The 12,367-nt window shown below is 45.9% G+C and overlaps 1 protein-coding gene across 1 annotated transcript in view; it reads right to left on the reverse strand.

Moving 5' to 3' along the window:
* CALN1 (calneuron 1) overlaps positions 1-10,611 on the reverse strand; it is a 123,587-nt gene extending 112,976 nt beyond the window's left edge. Inside the window, exons 1-2 of the mRNA XM_065694926.1 lie at positions 10,544-10,611; positions 3,542-3,736 (exon numbers count right to left, since the gene is read on the reverse strand). Coding sequence (XP_065550998.1) covers positions 3,542-3,663 — 122 coding nt within the window. The 5' untranslated portion in view covers positions 3,664-3,736; positions 10,544-10,611. The remainder of the gene's footprint in view (positions 1-3,541; positions 3,737-10,543) is intronic.
* Positions 10,612-12,367: the final 1,756 nt, after the last annotated feature.

The following is a 12,367-nucleotide window of genomic DNA, read 5'->3' on the forward strand; positions in this document are numbered from 1 at the left end:
CACAGTGTATTTCAGCAGGGAGGGTTGGGGAGCAGGAGTGGGGGGGTGTTGTTTTGTTTTGCTCTTAGAAAGATAGCCCTGTAATTTAGTGACTCAGACGTTCTACATCCTTTGTTGCTTTTCATTTTCAACATCTTTAAGCTGTTTGTGGAGAACACGCTTATTTTTAGACTTTGCATCAGTGAGAGACATTTTAGCTGGTTCAGAGGGGAAAAGCTCCATTGAGATTTTTGTGTCTGGGGTGTTAATGGACAAATTTCCTGATAGGGAGACAATTTCTTCCCTTTTTCTTACTTTTATATCTTGCTCAGCATCTGGGCAGTGATTTTCAGGCAAGAAGGGCTGTGCCCTTTGCTGCAAGTAGGGTCAGTCATATGCACTGAGGTCTGACCTGATGGAGGGAAGAAGAGGATGGCTGCAACTACAAGCAGACACATGATGGGGCATGAAGAGCAAATGGGGGCTCCAGGATTGCTGATCATCTTCCTCCCTCTTCACCAAATCTGCAAATCTCCAGCTATGCTCTAGAAAGCCTCCATAGCCTGGAGCAGGCTTTCAGCAGGTAGGGTGCAGGGGGAAAACATCCCACAGCCAAGCACCAACACTCATTTCTCCGTGCTGGGGCAAAAAAAAAAAAAAAAAAAAAAAAAAAGAAAAAAAAAGAGGGTTATTTTAGGTATCTTAGTGAATTCAGTCAAATTACGAAAATGGCAATGGGATTTTGGAAAACAAATTATTCCCCCCCCCCCCAATATTTGACTTTGCAAGACAGAAGATGCTTCTTGAGCGAGTTAAGAGACTTGGGGTTTGGTTTACAGCATCCAACACCTCCTCTCAGTTTACAGCTCAAAATTCTTTAAGGGAACTTGAAAAATAAAATTATTATTAAAAAGGAAATTTCGAAATGAGAACTGGCTCAGCAGCCCCGCAAGGCCAGGCTTTGCTTAAAAAAGAAAAAAAAAAGTCCAATTCTGCCTGCTCTTTTTTTCAGTTTTAATTAAGTCAATCAACAACGGAAAGGCCTCCAAATGAAAACCACACAGGCACCGAATGTCTCCAAGCCTCCAGATGTGCATTCCTCCACCTTCCACTGGCAAGCTTGAAGCAGGCACCGCAGTGCATGGGCTGCCCCATATCACCCGGGGAATGCTCCCCACTCAGAACTGAGAGCAAGGGAGGCAGGGATGTGACATGTCCCGCTCCTCTGCACGCAAAGGACAAGAGGTGGACCCAAGCCATAGCCAAAAACATCTATGGGAGCATATAGGCCTGATGCTGAGCTCTCAGGGCACATCCTATGGACTCTTTGCTTTGCAATATGGAGATACCTGGGGTTTACCAGCACATGGCACCCTGAAGCAGGCAGAAGGACACCATCCCCATGGTGTCCCTTGGTGCCAACTCACTCTGCAACGGCACACACAGGGTTTGGTCGCAGCATGGCCCTGCACTGGCTGCAGAGTGTACAGAACCAGCTCCCACACCAGAAACGGTAACTGCTCTTTGGCCAGCTCAAAGGACACATTTGTAATTTTGCTGAAAGCCTCAGTCCTAATGGATGGTTGGAAACACTCCATGGCTCGCTGGCTGTCACTTCACTCAGGTGTCACAGGCAGGTCGAAGACACTCCGTTTCTGTTCTGCAGTCTCCCACCATCACAAGACTCAAGGGTACGTTTGAGGTTCGTGGCTCATGTTTAATGTTTTACATCCTGTCCACAACTCTTCCTTTGAGAGATGTATGACCCAAACCAGCACAGCCATAAACTCAGTGCAGAGGTCTCTGCTCTGCCCGTTACCAGGCCACAGCTTAATGTTCGCATGAAGCCAACACTCAGCACCCTCTTCGAGGAGCTGCCACCATCTCCCCACCACATATTACTGTGCAAGACCATAGAACGGTTTGGGTTGGAAGGGACCTTAAAGTTCATCCAGTTTCAATCCCCTGCCAGCAGCAGGGACACCTCACACTAGACCATGTCATCCAAGGCTTTGTGCAAACTGGCCTTGAACACTGACAGGGATGAAGCATTTACCACTTCTGGTAGGGCTTCACCACCCTCACAGTAAAGAACTTCTTCCTTATATCTAACCTCAACTTCCCTTGCTCAAGAAAGATATTGCACGCTCCCGCATGCCAACCTTTGCCATTTTTCAGCACCCCTTAAACTTAAGGGTTTTGCTGCATCAAAAACCCCATGCAAGCAACAAGGAAACCACCACTGAGGCTCCTGATCAAAGCCCAGAATGATGTGCCACCACAAGCACCAGCTGAACAAACCAATGAAGCAGATGGGGAGCAAACTCACGGGGGATGCCTGCCCATCATACCAAGCCAAGGGTCTTGCAAAACAAGTGCTACAACCCTTTGCTCAAACACTGATGAGCCAAACTCGTTGGCTGGGGAGCAGCAGCACTGAGAGGAGCTGGCTCGGGGAATGGGCTGTCACACAGCGAGAGCAAGGCACAAGGATAAACGTATGCAGGTTGGAGGGTGAACAGTGTCAATAGGATCAATTTGCTCTATTATTTACCATGCCATATGCCCCGGCACTTGATCCACAAACCTGAGGCATCAGCTGTGTACACCTGTCAAGATCTGAGTAGTTTTCCAAATAGAATAACTGGAGACAATAAGGCTAATTTAACTAGTGCAGAGCTCCAGAAACAGAAGGCGGCTTTAAAGAAAATCTCACTACATAGATATATATAAATTTAATGAAAGCTCTTCTGCATTAGGGTTAACCACAAAAAAAAACTCCTTAGTAGACATGCTGCAGTGTAGCAGCATGGCTGGTATTAGCCAAATGCATGGTGGAGGGGAGATAAACAACACACTGTGCCCTCCTGCCTGTCCACAGGAAACCAATCCCCCATGTAGAAAGCCCAGTAAAAACACAATTCTTTTACATCCAATGTATATCTTTTGCCTGGGAAAAAAATAAATGTTGGAGGATTCATAACTTTGAAGTCCTCCAGTGCCATCAGAACATATTTTTTTCCCCCCAAAGTGTCTCAAAAGTAGCAAAAAACATGAAAAGAAATTAATGACTGCTAACAGCTGAAACAGATGGTCTGCTGCGAATCCCCACAGCCTCATGCAACTGTGAGTCAAGCCACTCTTCAAAATGGTGAAGAGAAAGAAATAATGAAAAAAACCATTTCCAAGGCTACCAGGCTTCCAAAAATCCCTTCAGGCTTCCAAAATATCCCTTCAGGCTTCCCACCCAAAAGCCAGCAAGAAGGGAGGGTTTGGCTGGTTTAGACCCACAGTGGGATCAAACTCAGTGCACCCCTTGCCCTCACATCATGCACACGTAGCTGGTCTGGATACGCTTGTGTTCAGCACAGTCCCATGAGACGTTTCACCAGGATGAGGTTTGACTAAAGGATTTTAACTAAAGGGTCCTTTACAGTAAAGGATTCCCAATTCACGCACCCACTGCCCACCGCTGGCAGCATCCCTCCCACCGCACCGACTGTCCTCAGCAAGCATCCCCACACACCAGATCTCAATGGTTTGAGATGAGAAAGGCACTTGCCAGGAGGGAAACTCTGGTTGCCTGCTCCTCTGCTGCGGCTCCTCCTTCTCCCCAGGAGACTCGTCCCCCCGGCCACCTTCATGCTTGGGCTGCTCCTCTCCATGCTCTTCGATCAGCCCCATCAGGCAGATGAGACGGCAGGTTCTGAGAGATGTGCGAGCTCATCATGGAGACATTAAAGCCAGGAGTGTGACTCTGTAAGGAGCAGACAGAAACTCAACTGCGTGCACTGTACCAGTTTATCATTTATTTAAACTCAATCTTTCAATAATTCATGCCAGCCTTCCCCTGTGTAGCAGGACAACAATGGCAGGAGCACAGCAATGCAGGCAGTGAATAACCACATCTGGAACAGATGTTCAGTTCTAAATAAAAAGCTGGGTTTGCAGAGAATGCCATGGGAATAGTGTGCTCTGGGACACAGCCCTGCTCCTTCCAGGGGGCAACAGCGATTTGCTCATATGTTTTGCAGCACAGAGTTGGCACAAGTCAAATGAAAGACCCAGGGCTGGCTTCAAGTGCAGCCCAGTAGTCGTGAGAGAGCAGACCTGCAGCATCTGCAGGCATCTCCTCAGAAGAACTGCGGAGATGCTGGCACAGTGCCTCTGAGCATGAATATGCGATGCCATGACTCCTCCTGACAGCAAGATGGAATCCATGAACACTGTGACCAACACCAGCCTTGAGCGCAATAGCACAGGGTCCTTGCACACAGTCAAGAGTGTTTTCAGCTCCCTCCCATGGAGATATTGCTGCTGTACTAAGGAATGAGTCCAGCCAGTGTTCCTATGTTACAAGAGTGCGGGTGCAAGCACTCTTGCACAAGAGGAGGAGCCAGAGCCACCCGTGTATTTGCCAAGAGAAATGCAGGTATATCTGCAAGGCACCCACCGCAAGTTCACCCACCCTCCAAAGCTCAAGACAGGGTATCCCCTTCACAAGCATCTTTTCTCCACTCCCGATATACAAGACCTCTGAGTTTGACCAATACATTCTGCACCATGCCACTAAGTTCCTATCCATCACCAAACGCCACCTGCTGCAACACTGCCATTCAAGACACCTGCAAACATCATTCCCCACCACCATCGATATACTTCTCCATCCATCCATAGTCCATCCATCTTTCTGCATTCAAGACAAGCTAGGGTGCCCACTACTAGGACCTTTGATGGCTTGTACCTGGTTGACCCACCTTTTATTTCTTTTGGTTTGTTTTTTTTTTTTTGTTTGTTTGTTTTTTTTTTTTTTTTTTTTTTTACACTTTGAACAAGCATTTTATTCCTTCCCTTATGCTGGTCCTCACACATGGCCAAATGCCCCTAACGATCCACACATGCACCTTGTTATCCTTCCTAAAACCACCTGTATAACAGCCACAAGCCTGTTGGTGCCCTGAGACATACCCTCCCTATGCCAGCTGCCAGCCTTTACCCCTGTCTTCTCCCCTTCCCATCTATCACAAGCTGTTTGGCCTTGCTCTCCTGCCACTTGGCTTTGAAGTGCTTTGCAGAAAGAACTTACCTGCCATTTCATCTGCAATTGCACAGCACAAGACCAGGCTTCCAAGGTGTATTATTGTTATTACTACTACCACTGTAATTACTGACTCTCTGAGGCTCCACTTCAGCTCTTAATACAGTCCTTCAACTTTTTGGACTACCTACCCTCCTGTCTCTGTGCTTTGCAACTCCTCCTCTTGCAGTCGGACTCCACTCTTTGTCTGGAGATTGCAAATTTACAGATGACTTTCACTGCAAATTTTCTGGCCAGTAGTGTCTTGCTCTTATTCATAAATGTGACCCTTGTACCTTGCCCTGCTAAGCCAACCACTTAATGCCAATAAGAAGTTGTCTTTTTTCCTTCCCAGATAATAGCTGATCTTCCAGATTGTTTGGACAATGAAATAAGTAATGACATTAGAAGCCCATTAATCAGTAGCGAGAAGTGCATAACAATGCAGGACTGTTGAGTGGTCCTGAAGGGCAAGCTAAGGGGAACTGTGGGGAAATGGTGAAGCCACTCAAAATCTGGTTTCTATATATCTTTATTTTTCAATACTTTAAAGTGGCTGACAATCAGTTCTTTGCATAGGGGACCCAGACTTGTGCCAGATAGTCTGCTGCCCAGATTAATCCCTGGTACATGGGAGATCCTCATTACATTCATAATCCTGCTGAATTTCACATACAGGAGGAACTCACTTCCTGCAAGTTCTTCCACTCCCTGGTAGCAGGGCATGAAAAAGGAGGAGTCCATGAGAGTCCTTCTCTACAACTCCATTAATGGTGGTGGTGGTGGTCGTAGAACACAGCTGACACCTCCAGCAGAACTTTTCCCTGTGAGCTTGTTCTGACCTGAGCTACCTTTCTCCAGAAGCATCCCCAGGAGGAAAGGGCTTGTTGGTCAAAACAAGTGCCAGCGGTTGTCGTGCCACCGGGTGTGTAACAGGAGATGCTAAATCAGATCTCACGTAAATGCCTGATCAAAGTCACCCTTCAGAGCGAGCAGCCAGCAGGGTCACAGTCAAGAGCACAGGCATCTCTATCAGCACAGAGGCCAATTTATTTGTCTTGCTGTGTATCTACATGTACAGAAAATGTGGTACCCTTGGGACCCACTGACTGCAATCCACGTTTATAAACATCTCTCCCAAGGGACTGCTCAGCTGTGTTACACACAGCCGATGACAGCTTCCCTCCATCTTTATGCAAGGTACCAAGGGGCATAAAGCAGGGACACTAGGAAGAGAGGCATCCTGGTTAAATGCCATCTTGAGCTGCTGAGGACCCATCCCCACATGCAGCCACAAGTACTCGCTCTGGAACAGAGGAGCATCAGGAAGACAGCCACCTTAAAAAAACTGGTTGTCAAAAGGAAGACAGAAGCAAAATGCTTTTTAATCCCTGCCTAGGGCACATTGTCTGTATCCACCTTCAGCCCATCTCCCACTATGCCAGTGATGCTGTGAACACATCTCTGCCTTGGTGGCAGCCGTATCACTGAAATGGTTAAGTGGGAAAGCATTTGCAACCCAGCCCCCTCGGCTGGCCAAATGCTGCAGCGCTCCTGGCCTCAAATTTACTTTCCTCTTTTGCTCCTCGCTCTCTCGTGCCAAACGTAAGGATCTGGCCTGCTCCACAGCCCACTTTGCCAGCATGAGTGCAGTGACTCATTCAACAGCTCTTCATCACAACACATTCTTTCAATGGGACTTTGCTTTGGATGGCACTTGTCTTCAAAACCTTATGCTAAGGAAAGGCAGGTAATGCACAGACATGGGAGGCAAAGAAAAGAGGGGAGGGAAAAATTGGGATTGAGTGTAACCCCACCAGCTTTGACCCATTCTCTTTTTACTTCCACCAGCAGATAACCGATTTTGCTAATAAGAGGAGAAAGTCAGCTCAAAGGAAAAAGAAAGGTCCTCACATCACTTATTCCATCAGGCTGACACCTCTTCATCTTGGGGAATTTAACATCTGTTACATAATTCAGAGAACATGTGGTTATTTTCCAGGCTTATTAATAGCTCAAACCCTAAGACTTCAAATGAAAATCCACAGCTGCTCCAGACTTCACCTCTCAGAGATTTGATGAGAGCAGGTACAATGGCTGGCTGCAGGTCAGGGTTTTCAGTCACTCCAGTGCTCCTCGTTACAAGCCATAAAGGACATAGCTTGGACTGAAGCTGAGACATCTGGATTTCCAGATTTTCCTGAATACTTTTTTCCTTTCACATCTCATTTTTCTATCCAGCGGAGGCAGAAGAAAGGATCACAGGTACGAGAGATAGCTGGAAGGTGGGAAGGGACATAGCGTATCATCATCACCTTCATACACAAACCACTTTCATTCATAGGGTGCTCAGTAGCATCCAAGATGACTAACACAGCTTACAGGCACTTTGATGTAAGGATTTTCTTCTTAGTGCATATATTGCCTTTTAAGTTGGAGAACAGGTTCAAGAAATGCACTTGGCACCTGGAGTATTGAAAAGATTGGTTGTAGCTTGGGCTGCTCTGCTCCTGGTGAGGATGGACATACACTACCACAGGCATACCCCTCCACTCAGTAACCATAGAATGGTTTGGGTTGGAAAGGACTTAAGATCACCCAATTGCAACCCCCCTGCAGTGGGCAGGGACACCTCACATTAGACCATGTCACCCAAGACTCTGTCCAACCTGGCCTTGAACACTTCCAAGGATGGGGCATTTACCACTTCTCTGGGCAACCTGCCTCACCACCTTAAATAAATGCCTTAAATTCTCTCTGACAGTATTTTTAGTAGGATTCAGGCTGGACAATAGCTTTGGTAATGGCGATGCTGTGGCTGAAGCAAACATGCTTACACAGCTGTTACCAAAATGCAAAACCTGCAGCTCATAAGTCATATTGTGCAATGGTAAAGGCAAAGATCCCCCGCTTTTGTCATCTCAAGTCCATCTAAGCATCAATCATCTTGTCATTCACTTTATTTTCTCAAGCGGAACCTGAATTCCAGTTTGATCCAATCCCAAATTCATGCATGGCTTTAAGCCATGAGGAAAAAACAAACCTGACAAAAGACGGTGACTAATGCAAAACACTTCATATTCAGGCACTTAATAAAGGCCAAGAGCATTTGATAAGAAAGACTAAATTCACCAGACACTACTGATTGCTGCAGAGCCAATGTGGCTGTGATGGAGCTCTGAGCCCCCCTGGCTTCACATTCAAATGAGAGGCAGGTGATCCATGCCCAGGAGCATGGATCCTTCAGGCAGACAGATTCAGAAGAGCAAAGTGCATGCCTAAACTTCAGGCTATCCAAAAATCAGGAGCTGGTTTGGCTTCAATTATAAGAAATGCTTAAATACTCATATCTCATCCTACCAGGAAAAAACAGGCAGTAAATTGTTATTTCTTCATTTCCAGTGAATATCTATTTATGCAGAGCAAAACAGAAGGAGAACATAAAGGAAATCTACCCAAAGACACAATACAATCCTGGAGGCAACTCAACTAAGAGGCAAGAGTCCTTGGCTTAAGGTCTTTTTTCAAACTGACTAGAGAGATGCCTTCAGCCAACACATCCCCCCTTCTGACTCGCTGTTGGATCAAAGACTGGTGTGCTTCACTGCCCCTAGAGACTGCAAATCACAATCTTCATGTGGTCAAGAACCACAAAAGACATCTACTATGCCCCAGGCGAGCCAGGGGAAGAGGGTCATAGACAGGACCCACACCACAGCCTGAAGCTGGGTTGGGTTTGTATCCAATTCATCTATCTCCAGCAGTCCTTTCTGGCTTGTTTGCTCCCAGCCCAGAGATGTGGGTTACTCAGCTTTCCACTCCACCCTGTGGAGAACTTGCCACACAAACCAGAATGATCTGCTGCAAAAATTAAGCAAACCATTATTCTCAAAAAAACTCACCAATTTCAAGCAACACTTCAAACTGTGCTTTTAAGATCAAAACCAGAAGGTACCATTCTGGCAGAAGAAAAGAGCTGTCAGCATCATAATATGACTGAGATCGTATTTTTTCCTCCCTGCAGCTGTCTTTTTCATCCCCACCCAGCTGAAAGTTCACTCATTTGTACCTTCATAGGCAGCACTTCATATTTTTTTCTGTCCACAAAGCAATGCTTATCTGACTACATGGATCTGCAAGAATCATTTCTTATTCTTTTCTTTGTACCTCAGCTGATCCTGTAAGCTTTTCTGGGAGAACTTTGTCAAAAACAGTATTTCTCTATAAATCCAGACATCATTGGTTTCTTGTAAGGGATCTTCCATTCCAACTGTTCCTTTTTGCCTTCATATACTACTCTCTAAACCTGAAGGGCAGCAGTTCCGTGGTTCCCTGGACATAACCCAGTTTAGTAGCATAACTAACATGGGAACGAGCATGCCGAGTACTCAAGAGCTCCTGGAAGCATTGAAAACTTCTAATTATGGCTGTTAACCAACTGCACATTGTTCACAGTCTTCAGAAAAAGCAACTGGCAGCATCAGCAAAATTATAAGTGGAGGATTTGAAGTAAATGACCTCCTGTTCCTATTGTGAATTTGCCATGTAATGAAAGAAAAACAGGAAGGAGCCTTGCCAGTGTATGGGGAGAAAAAAACAACAAAGATGAGAGGGATTTTGTTGGCAGACCTTCCCAATTATTCTTGCTCCCTTTCACCCAACTTCCATAGTGTAATTGCTGTGTGCTGCAGCTCATTCATCAGAGATGCTTCTGCTGCAAAGGTGGAACCACCAGTTTGCCACCTTGCACAGAGGTTGCCATCCTCAAAGAGCCAGCCAGGTGTGGTCAATAGGGAGGGAACCAAATAGAAATAGGGTTTAGGTCACAATCTGCCAGGTCAGGAATCTAAGCTAAGCTTCAGCAGGTATTTATAAGGATGGCTAATTGGAAGGCCAATGGAATAAGTGTAGAATACTGAATAGTTATTCTGAGCTTCAGCCTCTGTCAACCAAGAGCTGTACAAATCAAGACCCTGACATCTAAGAGATGCCCAGACTTAATCAGATGGCACTCAGTAGTTACTTAAGAACACAGATGCGCTCATCTATCCCACGAAGGCAGCCCCTTTGACCACATTTTCACATCCTAGTCCTGACCTCCATAGCATTGGCTCTCAGTAAAGCCAGCTACAAAGCAAAAACCAAGCTTAATCCACACCACTACTACCTATACTGGCAGAAAGAGGGATCCAGAGATTAAATGCCTGGCCAAGGGTATTTATCAGCGAGCAGCAGAGGTGGATCTGCTTCATGGTAGAAAAAGCAGAACCAAGAGCCAAGGGTAGCCCTAGTGCCAGCAGTGCCCTCACCATCAGAGGTCCTACAGGATCTGAACCTGGTGAGCAAAGCTGAGTGCTGAGAGCACCCAGAGAAGGTGAGAAATTGGTCCAAGGTTAACCCAAAAGAAATTAAGACAGGAACAAACGGGCCTGAAAAATCAAGCTACAGTACATATCCATCCAGGAGACAGAGTAGAAGAAAAGTTACCTGCTATATAGGTTTGAGAGCCTTCTAGAAAGCAAAGACCAGTTGAGCACTGACACACTTGAAGCACAGCACAAACTGAATGTAAAAGCCCAGGGCTGAGCTTAAATGGGCTCCTGGCAGGGGTGTGGCTGAGCCCCAGGTGAGGACGCTTGGAGCAATTACTGCCTTCAGGGCTCTGATAGCATTAAGGCTTGATCCCAGCATTCAGAAGCATGGTGTTGAACACCAAAAACCTTGTCACCTCTCCTGGCATCTTAAATAGTGCTCCTCTGACAGCTGCTCTATGCCATTGTGAGAATAAGCTGATGCGTGTTAAAGTATGAAGCAATAGATGCTCCTATTGCAATCAATTGCAAAGCAGAGAACCGTCCTGTTGTTCTAGATCCATGCGTGCAGCTTTGCCCTGGCTCAGGAAAGCAAATGTGAGGGTGTATAAAAACACCAGTGAACTTGCTTAACCTCAGCGTGTGCTCATGTGCCATTGATTTAAGTTACTGCATTTGAAGTTACATGTTTGTCTGAAACAAGACTTTGCTAGCAGCTCTTGAGTTTAGTAAAATAACTCTTCCTGTGCTTATGTTGTTTCTCAGCAGCGCTTTGAGACATTATTTGTCAAAAGGTACTTCATCTCTCCAGCTTATATATGTTAAGTAAGTACTCCATAAAGCGTGGGATGTATATTATAGTCAAATGTGCTTTCAAACATTCTTGGGGTTTTGGTAAACAAAACATGTTCTGGTTTTAAACTCCCAAGTTTTACCTCATGCAATATCACTGTACACAAGTTTTCATTTGATTATACATATTATTAGCTGTGTTCTTGCGTGTCTCGCTCTTATTCTACTTATTTACTCTGAAATAAAAGCCAGTCATCTCTCACAGGGCACTGCAATTTTTATCTGATTTTTTTCTGCAAGATGTTAGCAAAACATATTTAAGGCTGACCCTGACACCCATACTCATTTTCCTTCAAACATTTCAATTATTACTTAATTTAGTCCGACATGAATAGTCCTGCAGCAACATCTTGAAAATGAAACGGTTTTTAAATTGCCCATACAAGCACTGATGTTAATACTATGACTTCATTCAGTATGGAGGATTCTACCTCTAAATAGATTCTTTTGCTTTCTGGAGATGTGGTTTAGATGGGAAAATAATAAGGCTTGCCTTGGGTCAAAATGGGACACAGAGATGGTTTCAAGCTCTGGAGCCCAGGTCCCCCTCCAAGGCCCCATCTTCTGTAGGCCAGTGGCTGAAGAGGAGCTATAAGCACCTCCAGCTGGCATTGCTGCCTTCTGAGACTTGTTGCTGATTGATCAGTACTATCCAAAGCAGGCAGGAGTGTAGAGCAGAGCAGAGTTCAGAGCAGTTGCCTTCAGTGATTTCGTTGCTGCTATAAGCCAAAGCATGGGGCTACTCATTTGGGTGGGGATATCAACACAATCATCACTCAGATTTTGTTGGGAGGAGGCTGACCGGTGAGGCTGTGATGCCAAGGCACACACAGGGTAGGCTACATTTAGCATGCCTCACTTGAGACATGCTCTCTAAAATACACACACACTATGTTTTATATATGTAGTATGGATTATACAATCACAGAATCCCAGACTCGTTTGGGCTGGAAGGGGCCTTAAAGTTCATCCAGTTCCAACCCCTCCCACAGGCAGGGACACCTTCCACTAGAGCAGGTTGCTCTAAGCCCCATCCAACCTGGCCTTGAACACTGCCAGGGATGGGGCAGCCACAGCTCCTCTGGGCACCCTGTGCCAGCGCCTCAGCACCCTCACAGGGAAGAGCTTCTGCCTAAGAGCTCATCTC

This window comes from Lathamus discolor, chromosome 14 (genome assembly GCF_037157495.1).
Source record: "Lathamus discolor isolate bLatDis1 chromosome 14, bLatDis1.hap1, whole genome shotgun sequence".
Classification (NCBI taxonomy): Eukaryota; Metazoa; Chordata; class Aves; order Psittaciformes; family Psittacidae; genus Lathamus; species Lathamus discolor.